Raw genomic sequence first — 16,347 nt, forward strand, 5'->3', positions numbered from 1 at the left:
ACCTTGATAAGGTAACCAGTTTGAAAGTCAAATCCAAGAGAAATATAAAATGTCTTTTTCTAGATATAATAGGAGTTGGCATTCTTCACATGACCTTTAAAGCTATTCTTAAAGTGAGACTATTTTTAAAGTGATATGCTTGTGTATTTGTATAGGTAAATTAAAATGTAGTATTCATTTATCTGCTAATTCAGAGACAAGAAGTAGATATTGTAATACTTTCTGATAAACATCTTCTGGCTTCATTATTTTATCAGTATGTGTCCCATTACTGTAAAACTGGAATTCAAGAGAGATTTTCAGGAGAAGACAGTGTAGAGTTAAACACCGTGCTGAGAAAGTAATTTCCCTTTTATTATTATAAACCACCCACCTCACAGCAATAAAACACTTTATGGAAGCATACTCATTACCTTTATGCAAGGTTGATCATGCCTACAACTTGCAATGGGCACTTTTCACTAATGGGTAGGGAAATTCAGGAAGTGAAGGGTATATACCAGAGGTGGCTGGTCTAACAGGGAATGAGAGGTGACTGTCAATGGGGGTCAGTGACCACGTTTAAAGCCCTATTCTGGGTGGTTTCACATTTTCTGGTCTACCAGTAGGACCAAAAGGCAACAGAAAACATCCCTTTGCTCTTTTTGCCCAAAGTAAGCTTCAAAGTTCCTATTCGTTGAGTTCTTTATATCCCTAGGCATTTCTAAAGTTGAGAATAGATCTGGTTATACAAACAGATATCTCACCATAATATCCAAATAAATTTGCAGTACATCTTTTTGGTGATCCAAAAGGAGACTTGGAAGGTGAACAACAGCTCATACCCTGTACTTTCAAAATGTATTTAATTTAAATGGAATGTCAGTGCCCATGGAAGTACTCTTAAGACAGTAATATGTAAAATATTTCATTGCTAACTCTGATGTTTTCTTAATATTTTCCATTTCAAAAATTCCATACTTACCTCTATGGACAATATCATTCTTATGGCACCAGTGAATAGCTTTGATTAGCTGATAGATGTAACTTTTAACTTTTTCAGGTGGAACTCCATTTGGCATTTCTTCCAGCAATTCAAGCATATTCTAAAAATTAAATAGGGAGCCATTAATCTCCACAAATTAGGTAGACCCATAAATCATGCATTAACAACTTAAAAAAGCATCTTGGATGATAATTCACCCAATATACAGCATGCATTTTTAAAAACTGTTTTGTTTTCCAACTACTATCTTTTTCATGCAGAAGCAGGATACTGTATTAAATCAAAGTTCTCTTTTAAGGGAAATTCCATTTTTACTACTCCCCAGTGATGCCCCAAATAATAACCCTGGCACTTTCTACTCTCCCTAAAACCTTTCAGGCATCACTTTAGAATACTTTCAAGGGAAAAACAATACAAAGTAGAGACAAGATGCTGTAATGTATAAAGGAGGGGGGAAACAGTCATTTTAACACAGCCCGCTATGCATGTTTAATAGAACCCTGCAATAAAATCAAGCCTTGAAAATATTTCTGGGAGACCTGGGAAATATTCTTAAAAGAAAATGATCCCTAAGATTAGAAGTGATCCATGCAATCAATACAAAAATTAAGACAGGCCAGAAAATGTTGGTAAAATAAACAATGACAGACTCCCAATAAATCAAGTTTTGAAACTCTTAGTCTGGAGTCAGAGACAATTCTAAAATTCATGTAAAATTTTTTATTAAGTAGAAACTCCACTTAACCAGTCTCCACTGAATTTCCAGATTAACCACACATTTTCCATTCCCTCTGTAAAGTACAACACTAACGTCCACAGCATGATTAGAGTTAATTGTTTGTAGACAACCATCTAGGAAAGCAGGTCTCAAAGCATGATCTGTGGATCTCTTGGGGGTGGTTACCAGATCTTACAGAAGGCCCATAAAGTCAAAACTATATTCATAGCAACACTCAGCTCGTTGGCTCTTTCACTATGTTTGTATTTACACTGATGACTCAAAGCAAGGATGGGTGAACTGGTGGCACCTTAGCATAAATCAAGGCATTGGAGTCTTCAATGTTACACTCTCGCAGTTAAAAAAAAAAAATAAAATAAAAAGACAAAAAGCCCGTTTTAGTTAAGGATGTCTTTCTTTGATGAAGCAGTAAAAATTGTATTAAATTTCAACTTTCGAGTACATGTCTTTTTAGGAATCTATATGATAAAATGAAGAATACACATAAAGCACTTCTGTTACATAACAAAGCAAGATGGTTGTCTTGAAGAAAATCACTTAAGTGAGTTGCAAGCTGAACTACCTGCTTGTTTTTGGTAGAACACCATTTCTTACTTGAAAGAATGACCCACAACCATATTTATATTAGCATGTAATAGGATTATTATCATTATTCTTAAATGAATTAATAATTTATATTGCTCAGTTTTGACTCATAATATAGTATTAATAGATAAAACCCACATAAATAATAAGCTCTTAGGGTTTCCAGTTAAGAGTATAGGAGTCGTAAGACCAAAAAGTTAGAAAACCTGCTTGCTCTAATACAACCTCACAATTTTGTTCCCACCAGTTGAGCTGCATATATACAATCAGTTGTTTGTTTATAACATTCTCATACCTATTTATAACAGATGCACTTGTTATTTTAATACAATTAAATATCATATAAACCAATGAGATAATGTTTTAAATAAAGAGAGTTGCTGTTTATAAGAAAACAAAGTTTAATACTTTGGAAAGACTTAATAAAGGAAAGCCACTAAACATACTGCTGCCTAATTAAATGTGAGTGCAACAACTACAAAACGCTGCCAGGGGACAGGCTGTTGATGGTGATAAGGATTCTGCACTGAGACTGCTTTACTATGTTTTTAAGCTTTCGTTTCACTTTAAAGATGCTCTCACAGGCTATCATAGTTGATGCACTATGAATATGATGTATTTAAGAAAGACTCATCAGAACAATCAGAAGACAGATACTCAAAAGGCCTTGACCCTACCTCTAAAGAGTAGTAAATGAATATATAGTGATATATTTTAAGTTAAAATATTTGAACTATGTATGCATCATTTTTTAATGATTCTCCACTTAAATTGCCTTTTTCAATTAGCAAATGCATAGGAGGTCCCAAATGCACACGAGGAATAAGAAGATTTTGCAATATAGAAAATAAACTGTATGTCTCATTTCACATTACACTCTAAATTCATCAGTGACAGAGAAGAATGCCCCTCAATATCCATTCTTCCTTTAGCCCACAGTAATACAATTTGTAAGTGGATGCATAGGTGCTCAGAATGAAGAGTACGTTTCCCCTCTGCCTTGCAGCTAGGGTGGCCATGAAACTAAGTCCTGGCCAATGGGATGTGATAGCTGGAGCCTGATCTTGACCTTGAGAACAAGGGCCACATCTCAGGGGTGGTAGAGCAGAAAGGCAGAAGCAGCCTAGGTTTCCTATGGCTATGGAGCCGAGTTACCATACCAGGTACTACCTACCTTTGTATTTGTATGTGAGGAAGAAGGAAATTTCTATTTTGCTTAAGCCACTGTAATCCTGTATCTCTGTAACAACCCTCTACCCTTTAAGAGCATCATTTTCCTGCCCTCTTGAGACTCTTTGTTCATCATTAGGCACTGCCACTGATGGGAGGTCACCTTCCACTGAAAAACCACAGGGTCAGGGCAAGAACCACAGGCCTGGCGGGACACGATATGGGAGCTCTGGTAGCAGCTCTGCCACTTATCAGCAGAGATATCTTAGACACGACAAACTGTCTGGTACACAGAGGTGATTTCCCATTTGTTCATATTAAATTGTTATTAATCGTGAACCAACACCATGAGCAGAACAGAAATAAGAAAGACAAACTGAAATAGATCGGTCAGAATTTCATTATTTGGCAGTGAAAACTGCAAACTGCATGATTATTCTTGACAACTAAAAAATAATATAAAGAGCTTCTGATTTTTCCAGCAATCCTTTTTTGTAACTTTTTAGTAAGTATCAAATTTGAGTTTAATTTTGGTGGGGAAGTTCCCTTAGGAAAACACCTAAATTGATACAGGAAAAGAAACCTTAAGGGGCGCCTGGGTGGCTCAGTTGGTTAGGCGTCCAACTCTTGATTTCAGCTGTCATGGTCTCAGGGTTGTAGGATCGAGCCCCATGTCAGGCTCCATGCCCATGCTTGGGATTCTCTCTCTCCCTCTTCCCCTCCTCACCCCGTCAAAAAAATAAAGATCTGTCTTTGTTTAAAAAAGAGAAAGAAAGAAAGAGAAAGAGAAAGAAGAGAGAAAGAAGACAGAAAGGAAAAGAAAAAGAAACCTTTAAGCAGATTTTGTAAAAGAAACATAAAACAGTGTTTGAAAATGACAAAGAAACTTATAATATGCTTCAAGATTTGCTTGAAATGAAGTTACTATGTCTATTTATTTTCATTAGAAAAATAATTTGTAAAGGCTGAATTAAATCAAAAGCCACATTCCTGGTCCATCACCTTGGCAACACTGCCTTCTATTTTGTAATGTTGATGGTGGTGGGACACTGTCATTTATGCAACAGAAAGCAGCTGGCAAACATAACCCTCCCCAGTCTTCACCTTCTTTAGAAAGCCTCATTTTATAATTTAGAAATTCCTCATTTTATCATGTAGATTCCTACAAAGACACGTATTCAAGAAGTGAAATTTACTAAAAGTAATCATTTTTACTGTTGTTTTGATAATAGGAAATCAGGAGCCACATATTTATTCATCAAGAAAAACCACTAAAAGGTCCATCTGGCTCCGGTTTATTCTACTCTTGTTAAGGTAATTATTTCAGTTTTGGGCAATAACCAAGCACTGTAGGGCAGCTGCCCTCAAAGAAATTCAAAGACACACATATTGATTACTGTAGCATAGACTTGCCCCTAGGCCACACAACATTAAAATTGTCACTAATAGTTACCAATTTAAAAAAAAAAAAAAGAAAGCAAATATGCAGACAATCTGAACTGTGTATACTTCTCCACTCTTCTCCCATGCTTCCAATTCCTTATGTGTGGCCTCATCTATCTCCTCAAGTCTCACCCATATGCCTCCTGGCACATCTTCTTCCCTTAAAGCCAAAGCACTGGCAATTCACAAAAGGTTGCTCCATGAGCCCATTCATTTGCCACTCTAGGTCTGATTCAGGCAGCCACCCTATGCTTGCAGGCTGCCTTACATACCTCTGACATCCTATGTCATCACTTGTCAATTTACTTGTCTCTCCCTCAGAGGCCATGCCTAGGTTTAATTTAAATTCTCCCTCTCCCTCTACTGTTCCCCCTGCTTATGCTCTCTCGCAATCTCCGTCAAATAAATAAATAAAATCTTTAAAAAAAAAAAAAAGAAAGAAATGTAAGATGATCACTGTATAGTTAAATTGCACAAAATACTTCAATATATTTCAGGGCTTCTAATGATTATGGATAATGAACTTCATTTTTAAAATACTGAGATTTTGAGTACATTGACAAAACACACTAGATAATAACGCTTCCTTGAATACTGTCAGAAACAACCCTAAGGGGCGCCTGGGTGGCTCAGTCCGTTGAGTGGCTGCCTTCGGCTCAGGTCATGATCCTGGGGTCTTGGGATTGAGCCCCGCATCCGGCTCCCTGCTCAGCGGAGAGCCTGTTTCTCCCTCTCCATCTGCCTGCCACTCTGCCTACTTGTGCTCTCTCTCTCTGTCAAATAAATAAAATCTTTATAAAAAAAGAAAGGAAGAAAGAAACAACCCTAAATAAAAGAATCAGGCAGAGGCGCCTGGCTGGCTCAGGAGGTAGAGCATACGACTCTTGATCTCAGGGTCATGAGTTTGAGCCACACGTATAGAGATTACTTTAAAAAATAAAATAAAAGTTAAAAAAAAAAAAAAGAATCAGGCAAATCTCCATACTATCAATTAGTGACTTACTTTTTCAACATACTCAAACACCAAGTACAATTTCCCCCTCCGACGAAAGGCTTCCTTCAGCTCCACGATGTTTTCCTGCTTGAGAGTACGAAGCATTTTAAGCTCTCGTAAAGTCGTTTCCTTGACTTCTTCATTTTCTAGAATGTAAACAATGGTGAATAGAGTAAAATTAAAGCTTTCAAGCTACTGTTCAAAAAATTCTAAGAACAGTGAAAACATACCAATTTCACTTTCCACTTTGAGTACTTCTGCATAAGAAGTTCAAGGATGGAAGATTAAATACCACATTTTCTTGTTGAAAGGACCAAGAATTAGCATCTTACAGAAGAAAATGCTTACTTGACCAGCATGAACCTAATTTTCTGCTTGTGTTTTCTTATACTCTGTATTGCAAAGTATATGTGTAAACACAGACTGACAGATACGACATATGAATCCACTGTCATTTTCATTCTAACACTACATACTGAGAAAGAAGGAGTTTAAAAGGGTAAGAAGGAATCAACTATATCAGTGTGCAGAGGAGCCTCTATGCAGCATCTGCAGCAGCTGATGTTTTTAACTTCGGCCTGTAGTTTTGGCTTAAAAGAGCATTTTATTCTTCAGGCTGCATGTGAGTCACCTCAGTGAGCAGAGGTCACATACCAGGCACCCACAGTGCAGCTCATAGTCAAGTTGCAGGGATTTCTAAGAGTGTCTGATCTCTCTGAACAGCAGCTGCTATAGGTTCCTGCTGTCTTCCTGTGGCATGTCCATCTGTCCATCCCAGATGGTATAGCCGTACTGGGATGGAGAACTTATGCTGAACCAATATACTCTTCCATGTCATCAAATTCATTCATGATAGCTCCCACAGGCGTGGAGGAAGGCCAGAAATCACATTAACTCTAATGGATGAATTGGCAGGGGAGTAGGAAGGTAATACTTTATTTTAAATGAGTTTTTATGATACCTTCAGATTTAGCCTAGAAATTCTAACTACCATGTCCACATATACACATATATGTATGCACACACACAAGAACACAGGTTCATAATCCTTTATATGCAACTTCAAAAATCAGTCTAAAGACTGAACACTTTTTCTAAGTTTATGGCAAATCTCTTTAGAAGTAAAACCTGAACTGACACAAGACCACTTATATTCTTTGTTTATCCCACTTAGTATGAATATTCATATGTTTGCTTTAGAAATAGTATCTGATTACAAAGTGCTAAAGTAGCATGCCATATTTCCATTTTAAAACCCAAAAGTTATAAATTCTAAAACACATTTGTCCCCAAGGTTTGGGGTCAGAGTCAAAATCCTAGCTTGAGAGTCTAAGTTTTATGATTCTCAGGTTCAGTCATATCTAACCTCCCTCAGGTTCAGGGAGGAAGAAAATGGAGTTTGGGGATGAAGGTGAGAAAGATGAAAATGCCTTCTAGGGAGAAATGCTTCCTAAGCAAGATACACAAGAAGGGGCTGAATCTTCCCTCCAAATGGGGGACGGAAGATTCTAAATCAGGAACGAGGAGTACTTCTCAGCCCATTTCTCAGCCCCCATTCAAACTGAGTTTAAAGAATAAAGAGACAGTAATAAAAGCAGGGGCTTTGTAGCACCACAGTACCTGTAATAAACAGGGAACATAAAGTCAACACTCATTTGTGAACTGGTTACACAAGTGAAATATTCTCCTTACTTCAACAACAATAAAAAACTGTTGGGGAATGCTGGAGCAGAGATTAGAAAAGGACAGAGAAAGATACTGCCTATCAGAAAGCAAGAACTAGCAGTAACAAAGGCCAACAGTGGCATAAGCAGTGAGCCAGCCCACACCAGGGGGGGTCAATTGGGAACTGGGGACTCACAGGGCCCCCCTGTCAGGGGAAAAGAATATGACACGGCAGGGGCCACCTGGCAGTAGGGGGAATGTATGAGGTGTGATAGGGGGACTTCCCAAAGTGGCTTAGAGGATTGTGGACAGAGGTCCAGCTGTTCTGCAAATTGGGGCTAAGCCAGAGAAGAGGTGTTTTGTGACTTTTAGAATTGCTAAAATGTAGGGAACGCTAAAAAGCCTTTAGTGTTATGAGGTAGGCTCATAACCTGCTTCTCTGCTACCCCATCTGGGTTACTTTCAAGTCTGGGATAATCAAACTAAAGTTCACCTATCTCTAATACACAGAATGCCACACAGGTCTCAATACAAAGTAAATGATTTTCCAACAAGGAAGTAATTCAATACAGACAAATATACTGATTACTCACGACCTGGTTCCTGTCTGCTTTTCCATCCCCATCTCATATCCTTCCTTCCCTTCCCTCACGTTAGTCTTTCAGTTCCCAAAACAGCCCCAACTTTATTTTTTCAACCTTAGGGCCTTTGAACTTGTTCCCTCTGCCTAGAACTCGCATTCTACAACCCAGACTCCTTACAGGGCTGGCTCCTCTTCAGGTTTCAGTTTAAATAGCGCTCCTCACAAGCTTTGCCTAGATCACTAAATCAAAGCAGGCCTCCATCCCTATTATTCCTCATCACACTACTCTGAACTTTTCCTTTGCAGATCTTCTCACCATTTTTATTTATAGATTGTTTTGCTTACAGGTGGCTACCCCTGCTAAACCAAGAGCTCTCAGAGGACAGGCCCAAGTTCTGCAGTTCAACAATACACACTCAACCACCTAGGAATGCACCTGGCACAAAGAAACGATCACTAAATACTTCTGACACAAACGCTTTCGCTGGTGCCATAAGGAAATCTTCACTCATATGTGGCTAGCTCTCATTCTTGGGAAGCAGCAAAGTGATGGCAAGCAAGAGGCACTTCGCCCTCTCAGTTTTGAGTACAATGCTTTCAATCTTGTCTCTATAAGGTTGAGAGGGCAGCTTTTCAGGCAGTAAGACAAACTAAATTTATTTTCCCCTATTCATCTCCATGCCTGGTTATCTTCTATAATATGTGATTATAAAATATGGAGTCTCAAAAAAACTGAAAGTACTAAGGGTCAAGAACACACACATATATATATATTTAACCATTCATTAACAACATCCATAAACTCTGCTGGAGCTGGGTACAAATGAAACGTTGCAAACAAGTCAAAAGTAAATATAGCTGGTGTATCTTTTCTAGTCAAATGCTTGGTGAATTCTTGGCACCTGAAAAGCAACTGAAAAAAGGGAGCTTTGTATTATTAGCAACTTGCGGCAGTTTCATTTTGCTAACAGATTGAGCCACCTCAGAATGGCTGAAGTAGAATGGCTTTAGAAGAAGGAATGCTGGAATAGGATTTGGGAGACCTGGAGTTTGGATCCTGTTAATGAACCAACACTGTGAAATATGATGTTGGGCAAGCCACTTAACTTTTCATTCATAAAATAACTAAATAAATGGGCACCTTCCCCACCCACACACCCTACAAAAATCCCATGGCTTTTTCCAAATCTAATAATCAGTGATTTTTTTCCACTAAAATCTCATTGATTTTGAGCATAAACCTCACTGAATTTTGCTACTTTGTTATATAGACATCATTCAAATCTATACCAACTCTACATAAAAGATGGCTAGAGAAGAAAGAGAAATGAATCTTCGAAAAGCAGCTCACAAAATCACCTAGCATATGGGGCCAAAACCACCCCATTTGAGCTGCCTATCTATTTTAGGAAATGAAGGCTCCTCTAATGTATGCCTGTCACAGATAGAAAAATTGAAGTAAGCACTTTGGCACTAAGAATGTAATGAATGGGAACAGGCAGGAAGTGGAGTTATTAATTCCCTAAGTGCAAGCAAAATGCATACTCTTCATTACTTGGGTCTATCCTATCAATTTTGTTTCTCTAAATACTTTTAAGGCTCCTGGCTTACTCTGTACTTGGACAAAACTGTGACTAAATGATGAGATAATGGGGAAAGGCAATACACATTCCACTTACACATGCTTCTCACCTCAGGTTCAGAAAGTAGCCAAGCTCTTCAGCAAGGCAGTTTTTCAAAGGTGATAGCACAGCCTATTGACATGAGCACAAAAATCCCTGCCTCCCAGTTGAAATAATCCTGTGGATTCTTTATTTAGGCTAGGCTTCTCCAGTTTACAAATGAAGAAACCAAGTCTAGAAAGAATAACTTCCTCAGGATGAGTGAAGGGAATGCCACACTAAGTAGAACACAGGGACATAGGCAACATGGTGTAAGGCAGTGAGCAAGCTTTAGAGAATGAGTCGGAACACCCAAGTGCAGGTCTGCACTCTTCTACTGCTTAGCGGAGTGGCAAAGCAATATGGTACGGGTGGAAGAAAAACTCGACAAAGATCTTGGGGTCTGCATCTTTCCCAGTTAATTACATACTAGCTATGCAGCTTTGGGTCTTGGATTCCTTGGCTGTAAACTGGAGTTGGACTTCGACTAGATGATTCTGAGGGTGCTTCCAGCTCTAAGACCTGGCGCTTCCATGCAAGTCCTACTTATATGCACGTTAATGGACCTGGTCATCAGTTACCAGCTGAGGGTGTTTAGCTTAGTCCAGGCAGGAAGTCCGACAATGTTACATAAATTCTTTTGAATGATGATTAAATGGCAGGGTAGAAAAAGGACGCTAAGTAAGAAAAAAAAACAAAGAACTAACCTACATTTAGCTCGCCAGTTAGGCAAGTTAATACACTAAAAATCAAGAAGGGAGATTCACTAAAGTAAAAGAAAACAATTTTTAAGAAAAAAAAAATCACAGGAGCAAAAGAAATGCAAAGTAAGTAATAAAAAGAGAAAAATCTAAAGATGAGCAGAAACTCTATTGTAACTCTATTTTTAAAGAACTGTGCGCTTGAAAAAGAAATCCAGAAATAGCTGTAACCTACTTTATGAAATCACAAACCTGACATTCTTGTATAGCCAAAGAGGCCCCCCAAAATGGACCTTTAAACGGGTACAATGGAGGGGAAAAAAGCCAACCCATCTTTGTACAAAACCATAAGGATACCACGTTTGAGTCTGGTTGCCCTGACTAAAGAAGGAATACCAACAAGAGGGCAATTAACATGGCCAGGGGGGTTTGAATGGCGATACTGCTATCATATATACCAAAAAAGATGAAAATCCTTAAATCTTCAGCGATGAAGACCGGGAAGAGCACAACAGAAATTTATTAAAGTATGAAAGGTACAAATGTTCATCAAATCCTAGAAGAATCCCTGAAGCTTGAAAGAGATCCATCCTGGACATTAAAAGAAGTGTGGTGAAATCATGATGAGCCAGAACACTCAAGGTTAGTTAACTGAATTCTCTGTTTAACCAAAGGTAGGAAAGTTTGTTTTAAGGCCTCATTTACAGAGAAATCAGGTTTTTGAATTTAAGGACCAAAGACTATGAACTCTTGTTTTGTACCATTATACAGAATGAGATCAGAGTTTCCTCAAACCAGAGATCAGGCTAGAGCTTTCTAAAGTCTGGGTAAAAATAATGATGAAATAAACTGGAGAAAAGAAGGGATAACCAATTAAACATTTTCTCATGTTTAAAAAGAATAAATATGTCCATTCCAAGAGAAGAATATTTATCTACAGAAAAGATAAGCAGGATATAAAATGCAAGCAGAGGCACAACCTAAATTCCATCTTAATTATGGACTGCTATACAGCTCCCTGAGAATCAGCCTCCTTGCCATGTGCCAAGGCCCAGTGACATAGGGAGGATCCCTCCTCACCCCATCACCTGTACTTTTAGGGAAAGACAAAAAGTCCTAAGAAGCTAAAGATGTCACACCAGAAGTTCCAAATATGTGTCAAAAATAAATCCTAGATCACAGGACCTCCTCAAGTAAAAGATGAACAGACGTTTTTAGTTCTTGTTAACTCAAATCTATCTAAGCTAAATCATGGCTCTTGGACTATTCAATAAATTGAGGATGGCAAACATTTGTACATGTGTGTGCATGAGAATGATCTTCCAACAGTGACAGAAGATTATCATCTGAACATCAAATCTCATTGTACAAAATTGGAGTTATAGGACGGGTAGATGAATTAGGTTAAATTTATCATTATACATAGTCCAAAAAATAACTTTCAATTAAATCATTCCTAGTAACTTTTTGGTCTGTGGTCATTTTTCTCTTCTCAGAAAATCCAAATACTAAGTAGAACTAATTCTTTTTTTTTTTTAAACTCAAAAAACATTTTTTTTTCATTTAAAAAAGTATTTAGAACACATAAAACAAGGCAACATTTATTCTTTCTTCTCGTCTTCCGGTGTGGGGTCTGTGGGTGGCTCCTCCACTGTGGCACTGTTGCTCTCGGAGCCGGTGTTACTGTCACTGGTCCCCTCCTCAGCCATACTGTCCACCCCCTCCTGCCTGCTCTCCTTGTCCTCAGGAGTAGACGTGCCTTCTTCACCATTCTGTTGGCTTTCCGTCGCTTCTTCAAGGTGTGTCTCCTCTGTCTCCATCGGGATGCTCTCGTCGTCCTTCTTCTCCTCGCTCTTACCAGCAGCTTGCTCTTCCTCAGGAACCATGCTGCTCTGCGTTCAGCTCGCTCTGCGGCTTCTTTCTCTCTTTCCTCCTGCCTTTTTCGAGCCTGTTCCTCTGCCTGTGCAATTTCAGCGGCAGTTTTTTCCATATCCACTTCTACTTTCAAACCGCACAACCTTTTAAGTTCATTGTTAAATGAATCTGTGCTTTCCAGGAATTTCCTCTTCTTTTCCTGGTGTCACTCCTCTATTTGAAGAAGTTCAGCTTCTAGTTTTCGCTGATGAACCATTAAGGACTGGACCTGTCGTTTGAGGACCTGCATTCTAGCTGTTGTGACAACTGACCAGACGTCTGGCACCACACTCTCACTAAGGATTTCACTGATGAGGCGGTGGTTTCTCTGGAAATGGGCAGTGGCTGTATGCTTCATTGAGAAGCCATCATCATAATCGTCTGGATCTTCAGCAGGCTGAATGCTCATGTGCGGTTCTCCTTTCTCCATGCGAGACTGTCTCTGTCGACTTTCTTCCTCTAAAGCAGCTTCTGCACGACTTTTTGCATTTATGTAAGCAAGGTATACAGGGGAATTATGATAGGCCTTCACAGATTCATTGTACTCTATCTTTTCTGCTTCGTATTCGTTTAAATATTCTTGTTTTTCTTCATCAGTGAGATCTCGCCACATGCCACCAATAATCTTGCCAATCTCCCACGACTTTAGGTCAGGGTTGGAAGCTTTTACTTGGTCCCAGACCTTTCTGCTGTACCTCATGTAGGGCATCAGTGGCTTATCTGGTGGCTTTGGGGGTTTTGGAATCGTAATACCAGAGGATGCCGTGACCCGGCTGTTGGTGCCCGGGTTCCCTCCCAGCCTGTAGTTGTTGTAGGCGAGATGACTGTATGGATTGTATCCCACAAACCCTGGTGTGCTGGGCATTTGTGTTGCAGGAGCTGGGGTGGGAGGTGGGGCATAAGATGGTCTTTTTGACATTTTGGAAGATTAAGTTCTCAGTTCCTTAAGAATGAATCTGAGACACCATGGGCAGAAAAAGCGCCAGTAGAACTAATTCTATGAAGACTCCTGGTTGATGTTTATAGTTAATGTTTCTTTGTGGGAACTTATATTAATAGACAAACTCATAGGGGTGCTTGGTGGCTCAATTGGTTAAGCATCTGACTCTTGGTTTTGGCTCAGATCGTGATCTCATGGGTCATGAGATCAAGCCATGCTTCGGGCTCCATGCTAGGCCTAGAGCCTACTTAAGATTCTCTCTCTCCTTCTCCCTCTGTCCATTCCCCACCACTCGCATGTGTGTGCTCTCTCTCTCAAAAAAAAAGAATTAATTATCTGAAACTCTACATTGATGATGATGAATAAAGCAAAAGTCATCAAAACAAAACAATATTAACTAATGAAGAGATCTCAGATAAGAATGTCATCACTCACACAAGTCCTCCATTTTAACGTGTTTTTATCCTCACCCGGTGTGTCAGTCTTTCGAGGAAAATCATAGACAAAAGACACTGATAATTGATCTGACAGAGTTGTAACAGCTAATCACCGGAGAGTAAAAAACTGACAAGGATGAAGACAGAAAGACAGGGACAGACAAAAATAAAGGGAAAACTGACAAAGCTTTTGGTGTATTTTTTTAATGAGCCTCTTTTTATTATGAAAGTCATTCACTGACTTAGCCTACAGTTTTACTGTAAAAATTGCCCCTCTCCCAAAAAAGGTAACACGTGATTTTTTTCCTAAGAAATAGCACATAGTTGCTATTATAATCCAAACTCTATTAGCTATAAGATAAACTTATTTTTATAATTTTTGTTCCATTTTTCCAACCTAAAGTCCCAGTCTAACCTTTCTGTGTTGTTTTTTTTTTAAGATTTTATTTATTTATCTGACAGAGAGAGAGAGGCAGTGAGAGAGGGAACACAAGCAGGGGGGGTGGGAGAGGGCTCGATCCCGGGACTCCAGGATCATGACCCGAGCCGAAGGCAGTCGCTTAACCCACTGAGCCACCCAGGCGCCCCCCAGTCAAAACCTTTTATTTACTATTAAAGTTTGGTTCCGATTTTAGATAGGCATCTATTATCCGGGAATAACAAGGACAGCCTGAATTAAATAGTGGTCTACCTTAAAATGTAGTTTCAAAAACATTTTATACAACTTTGTAGATATATATAAACTTACTAAGAAAATAGGACATGATCACAATCTCTTAAAGCTAACAGAATATGTTCTCTCATAAACTATCCCTTGATATCATCAGTCTGAGAATACTTGACTAGCTTAAATGCAAATCAGACCAAGTTCAGATCCTATTTCAGTGTAATAATGTTTTTATAGGATTATGTCATGATCTTCACAAAGATTTTTAAGCATTGGGTTTAGAAAATTCACTAACATAACATCAACAGAATATTTTCAGAGTAACTAATAAACGAGATTAACGAGAGCTATATGACCATAAGGATATTATGATGAAACTCTATTTTTGTTAGAATTGTCCTGACTGAAATTTTAGGTGATAAATGGTTCAGAATTAAGTGGCTTCCACAGGGGCTGAATGGACATTCTCATCTGTACCGAACTATCGATGTGCACTTCACATTCCAAAAGGACTGTTCACCACACACGTTCCCTGACTTCCGTTAAGCAAGATTCTACTCAGGTAAGAGGAAAAGGGTAAAGGCAGAAAAGAAGAGTATGAGATCTCCCAGGGAGAGCTGGAAACAGCAGGAAAGTGTGCCTAGAACAGAACTGGAATGAAAAAGTTATGAATAATTGCATGTCTTCAGATTCTATCATAGAAATGTTAAGGAAGTATCCCTCTAGAAGTATATATGGGCGTTCCTACAAAGGTGTCTGTCTGCAAGGTGGCTGGGTGATAACGCTGTGTGTCCGTAAGGTATGGTAACTAATAATGGTCTGGCAGAGGTGAGGGCAGAGGGGATTCATGCTTTGTCAGCACACAGAAATGAAGGCTGATCAAATGTTTCGTATAATGTCTAGACTATTCATACACTTTCTGGATGCCACAGCTAGAAACAATGTCTCTTGCCTCAAAATTATTCAAATTCATTCAGGCACTGACTGCTTTCTCCTCTGTTTTACTGCTCTTTATTTACAGGTCTTAATTCTACTAAGCTTCCTGAAATTACCCACACCTGATTTACCTTCATGTCTCTTACAGCACCTGGCTCAGTGCTCAATAAATTTCAACAGATATGCTATTGATTACCACTCTGAAGGTATCAGCACACAGGTACAAACACATTGTTTAACTGAAGCTAAGAACAGGTATGCATAGAACAGGGATTGTGAAGAATATGGCACTTAGTTTTTTTTTTTTTTAAAGCAATGGCATACATGACCTAGATTGTACTGCCTTTCAAAAACTTCGTGACAATTATTATTTTTGGTGGTAACCAGTGCTTGACGGTTTGCCTTACAAGATGAATGCACAGCCAGAAGTCTTTACACGAAGGCAAAGGTTATGCTTTGATCTACTGTTGCAACCACTCTTTTTAGTAGATCACCATTTGTCTCTTGGCCACCTGTGGTTAGCCCAAAGCCACTGCTCAAAGAGCTCATTGCCAATGGTCTCAGAGTGGACTGGCCTTGGGGCTATTGTTTCCTGTTAGATTACAGGTACATCATTTGAAGTAGGTTTTTTTTTTTTTCTTTAGAACAAGCTAAAAGCATTTTTTATTGCCTTCTCTTTAAGGCTGGCAAGACAATGGCTGCTAAGGTTTCCCAGATGATGTGATGTGCTCCACATAACCAGCACATCAGAGGTGGGTTATATCAAATACTACTGAATCTACCCCAGGACTTTGTTATTTGTTAGTGAGCCCTTTTGGTTATTTAATGTTTACTAAGTGTCTAAAGTAGGAGTGATGAAACTGTTCACAAATATAGAGGCTGGTATCTTACAGTACTTAGTCAGTGTGTGCTGATGGAGGTAGGCTA

At 38.9% G+C, this 16,347-nt stretch overlaps 1 protein-coding gene and 1 pseudogene across 2 annotated transcripts in view; both read right to left on the reverse strand.

Moving 5' to 3' along the window:
- Positions 1 to 16,347, reverse strand: part of CDKL5 (cyclin dependent kinase like 5) — a 144,010-nt gene that overhangs the window by 66,203 nt on the left and 61,460 nt on the right. For both annotated transcript variants that reach the window (XM_073902026.1, XM_025857662.2), the window contains exons 4-5: positions 5,926 to 6,062; positions 965 to 1,085 (exon numbers count right to left, since the gene is read on the reverse strand). In XM_073902026.1, the coding sequence (XP_073758127.1) occupies positions 965 to 1,085; positions 5,926 to 6,062 (258 nt within the window). The remainder of the gene's footprint in view (positions 1 to 964; positions 1,086 to 5,925; positions 6,063 to 16,347) is intronic.
- On the reverse strand, positions 12,085 to 13,400 carry LOC112812728 (SWI/SNF-related matrix-associated actin-dependent regulator of chromatin subfamily E member 1 pseudogene; annotated as a pseudogene).

The sequence above is a fragment of the Callorhinus ursinus genome, unplaced genomic scaffold (genome assembly GCF_003265705.2).
Source record: "Callorhinus ursinus isolate GAN/ISIS: 27379988/994484 unplaced genomic scaffold, GSC_fseal_2.0 scaffold16, whole genome shotgun sequence".
NCBI lineage: Eukaryota > Metazoa > Chordata > Mammalia > Carnivora > Otariidae > Callorhinus > Callorhinus ursinus.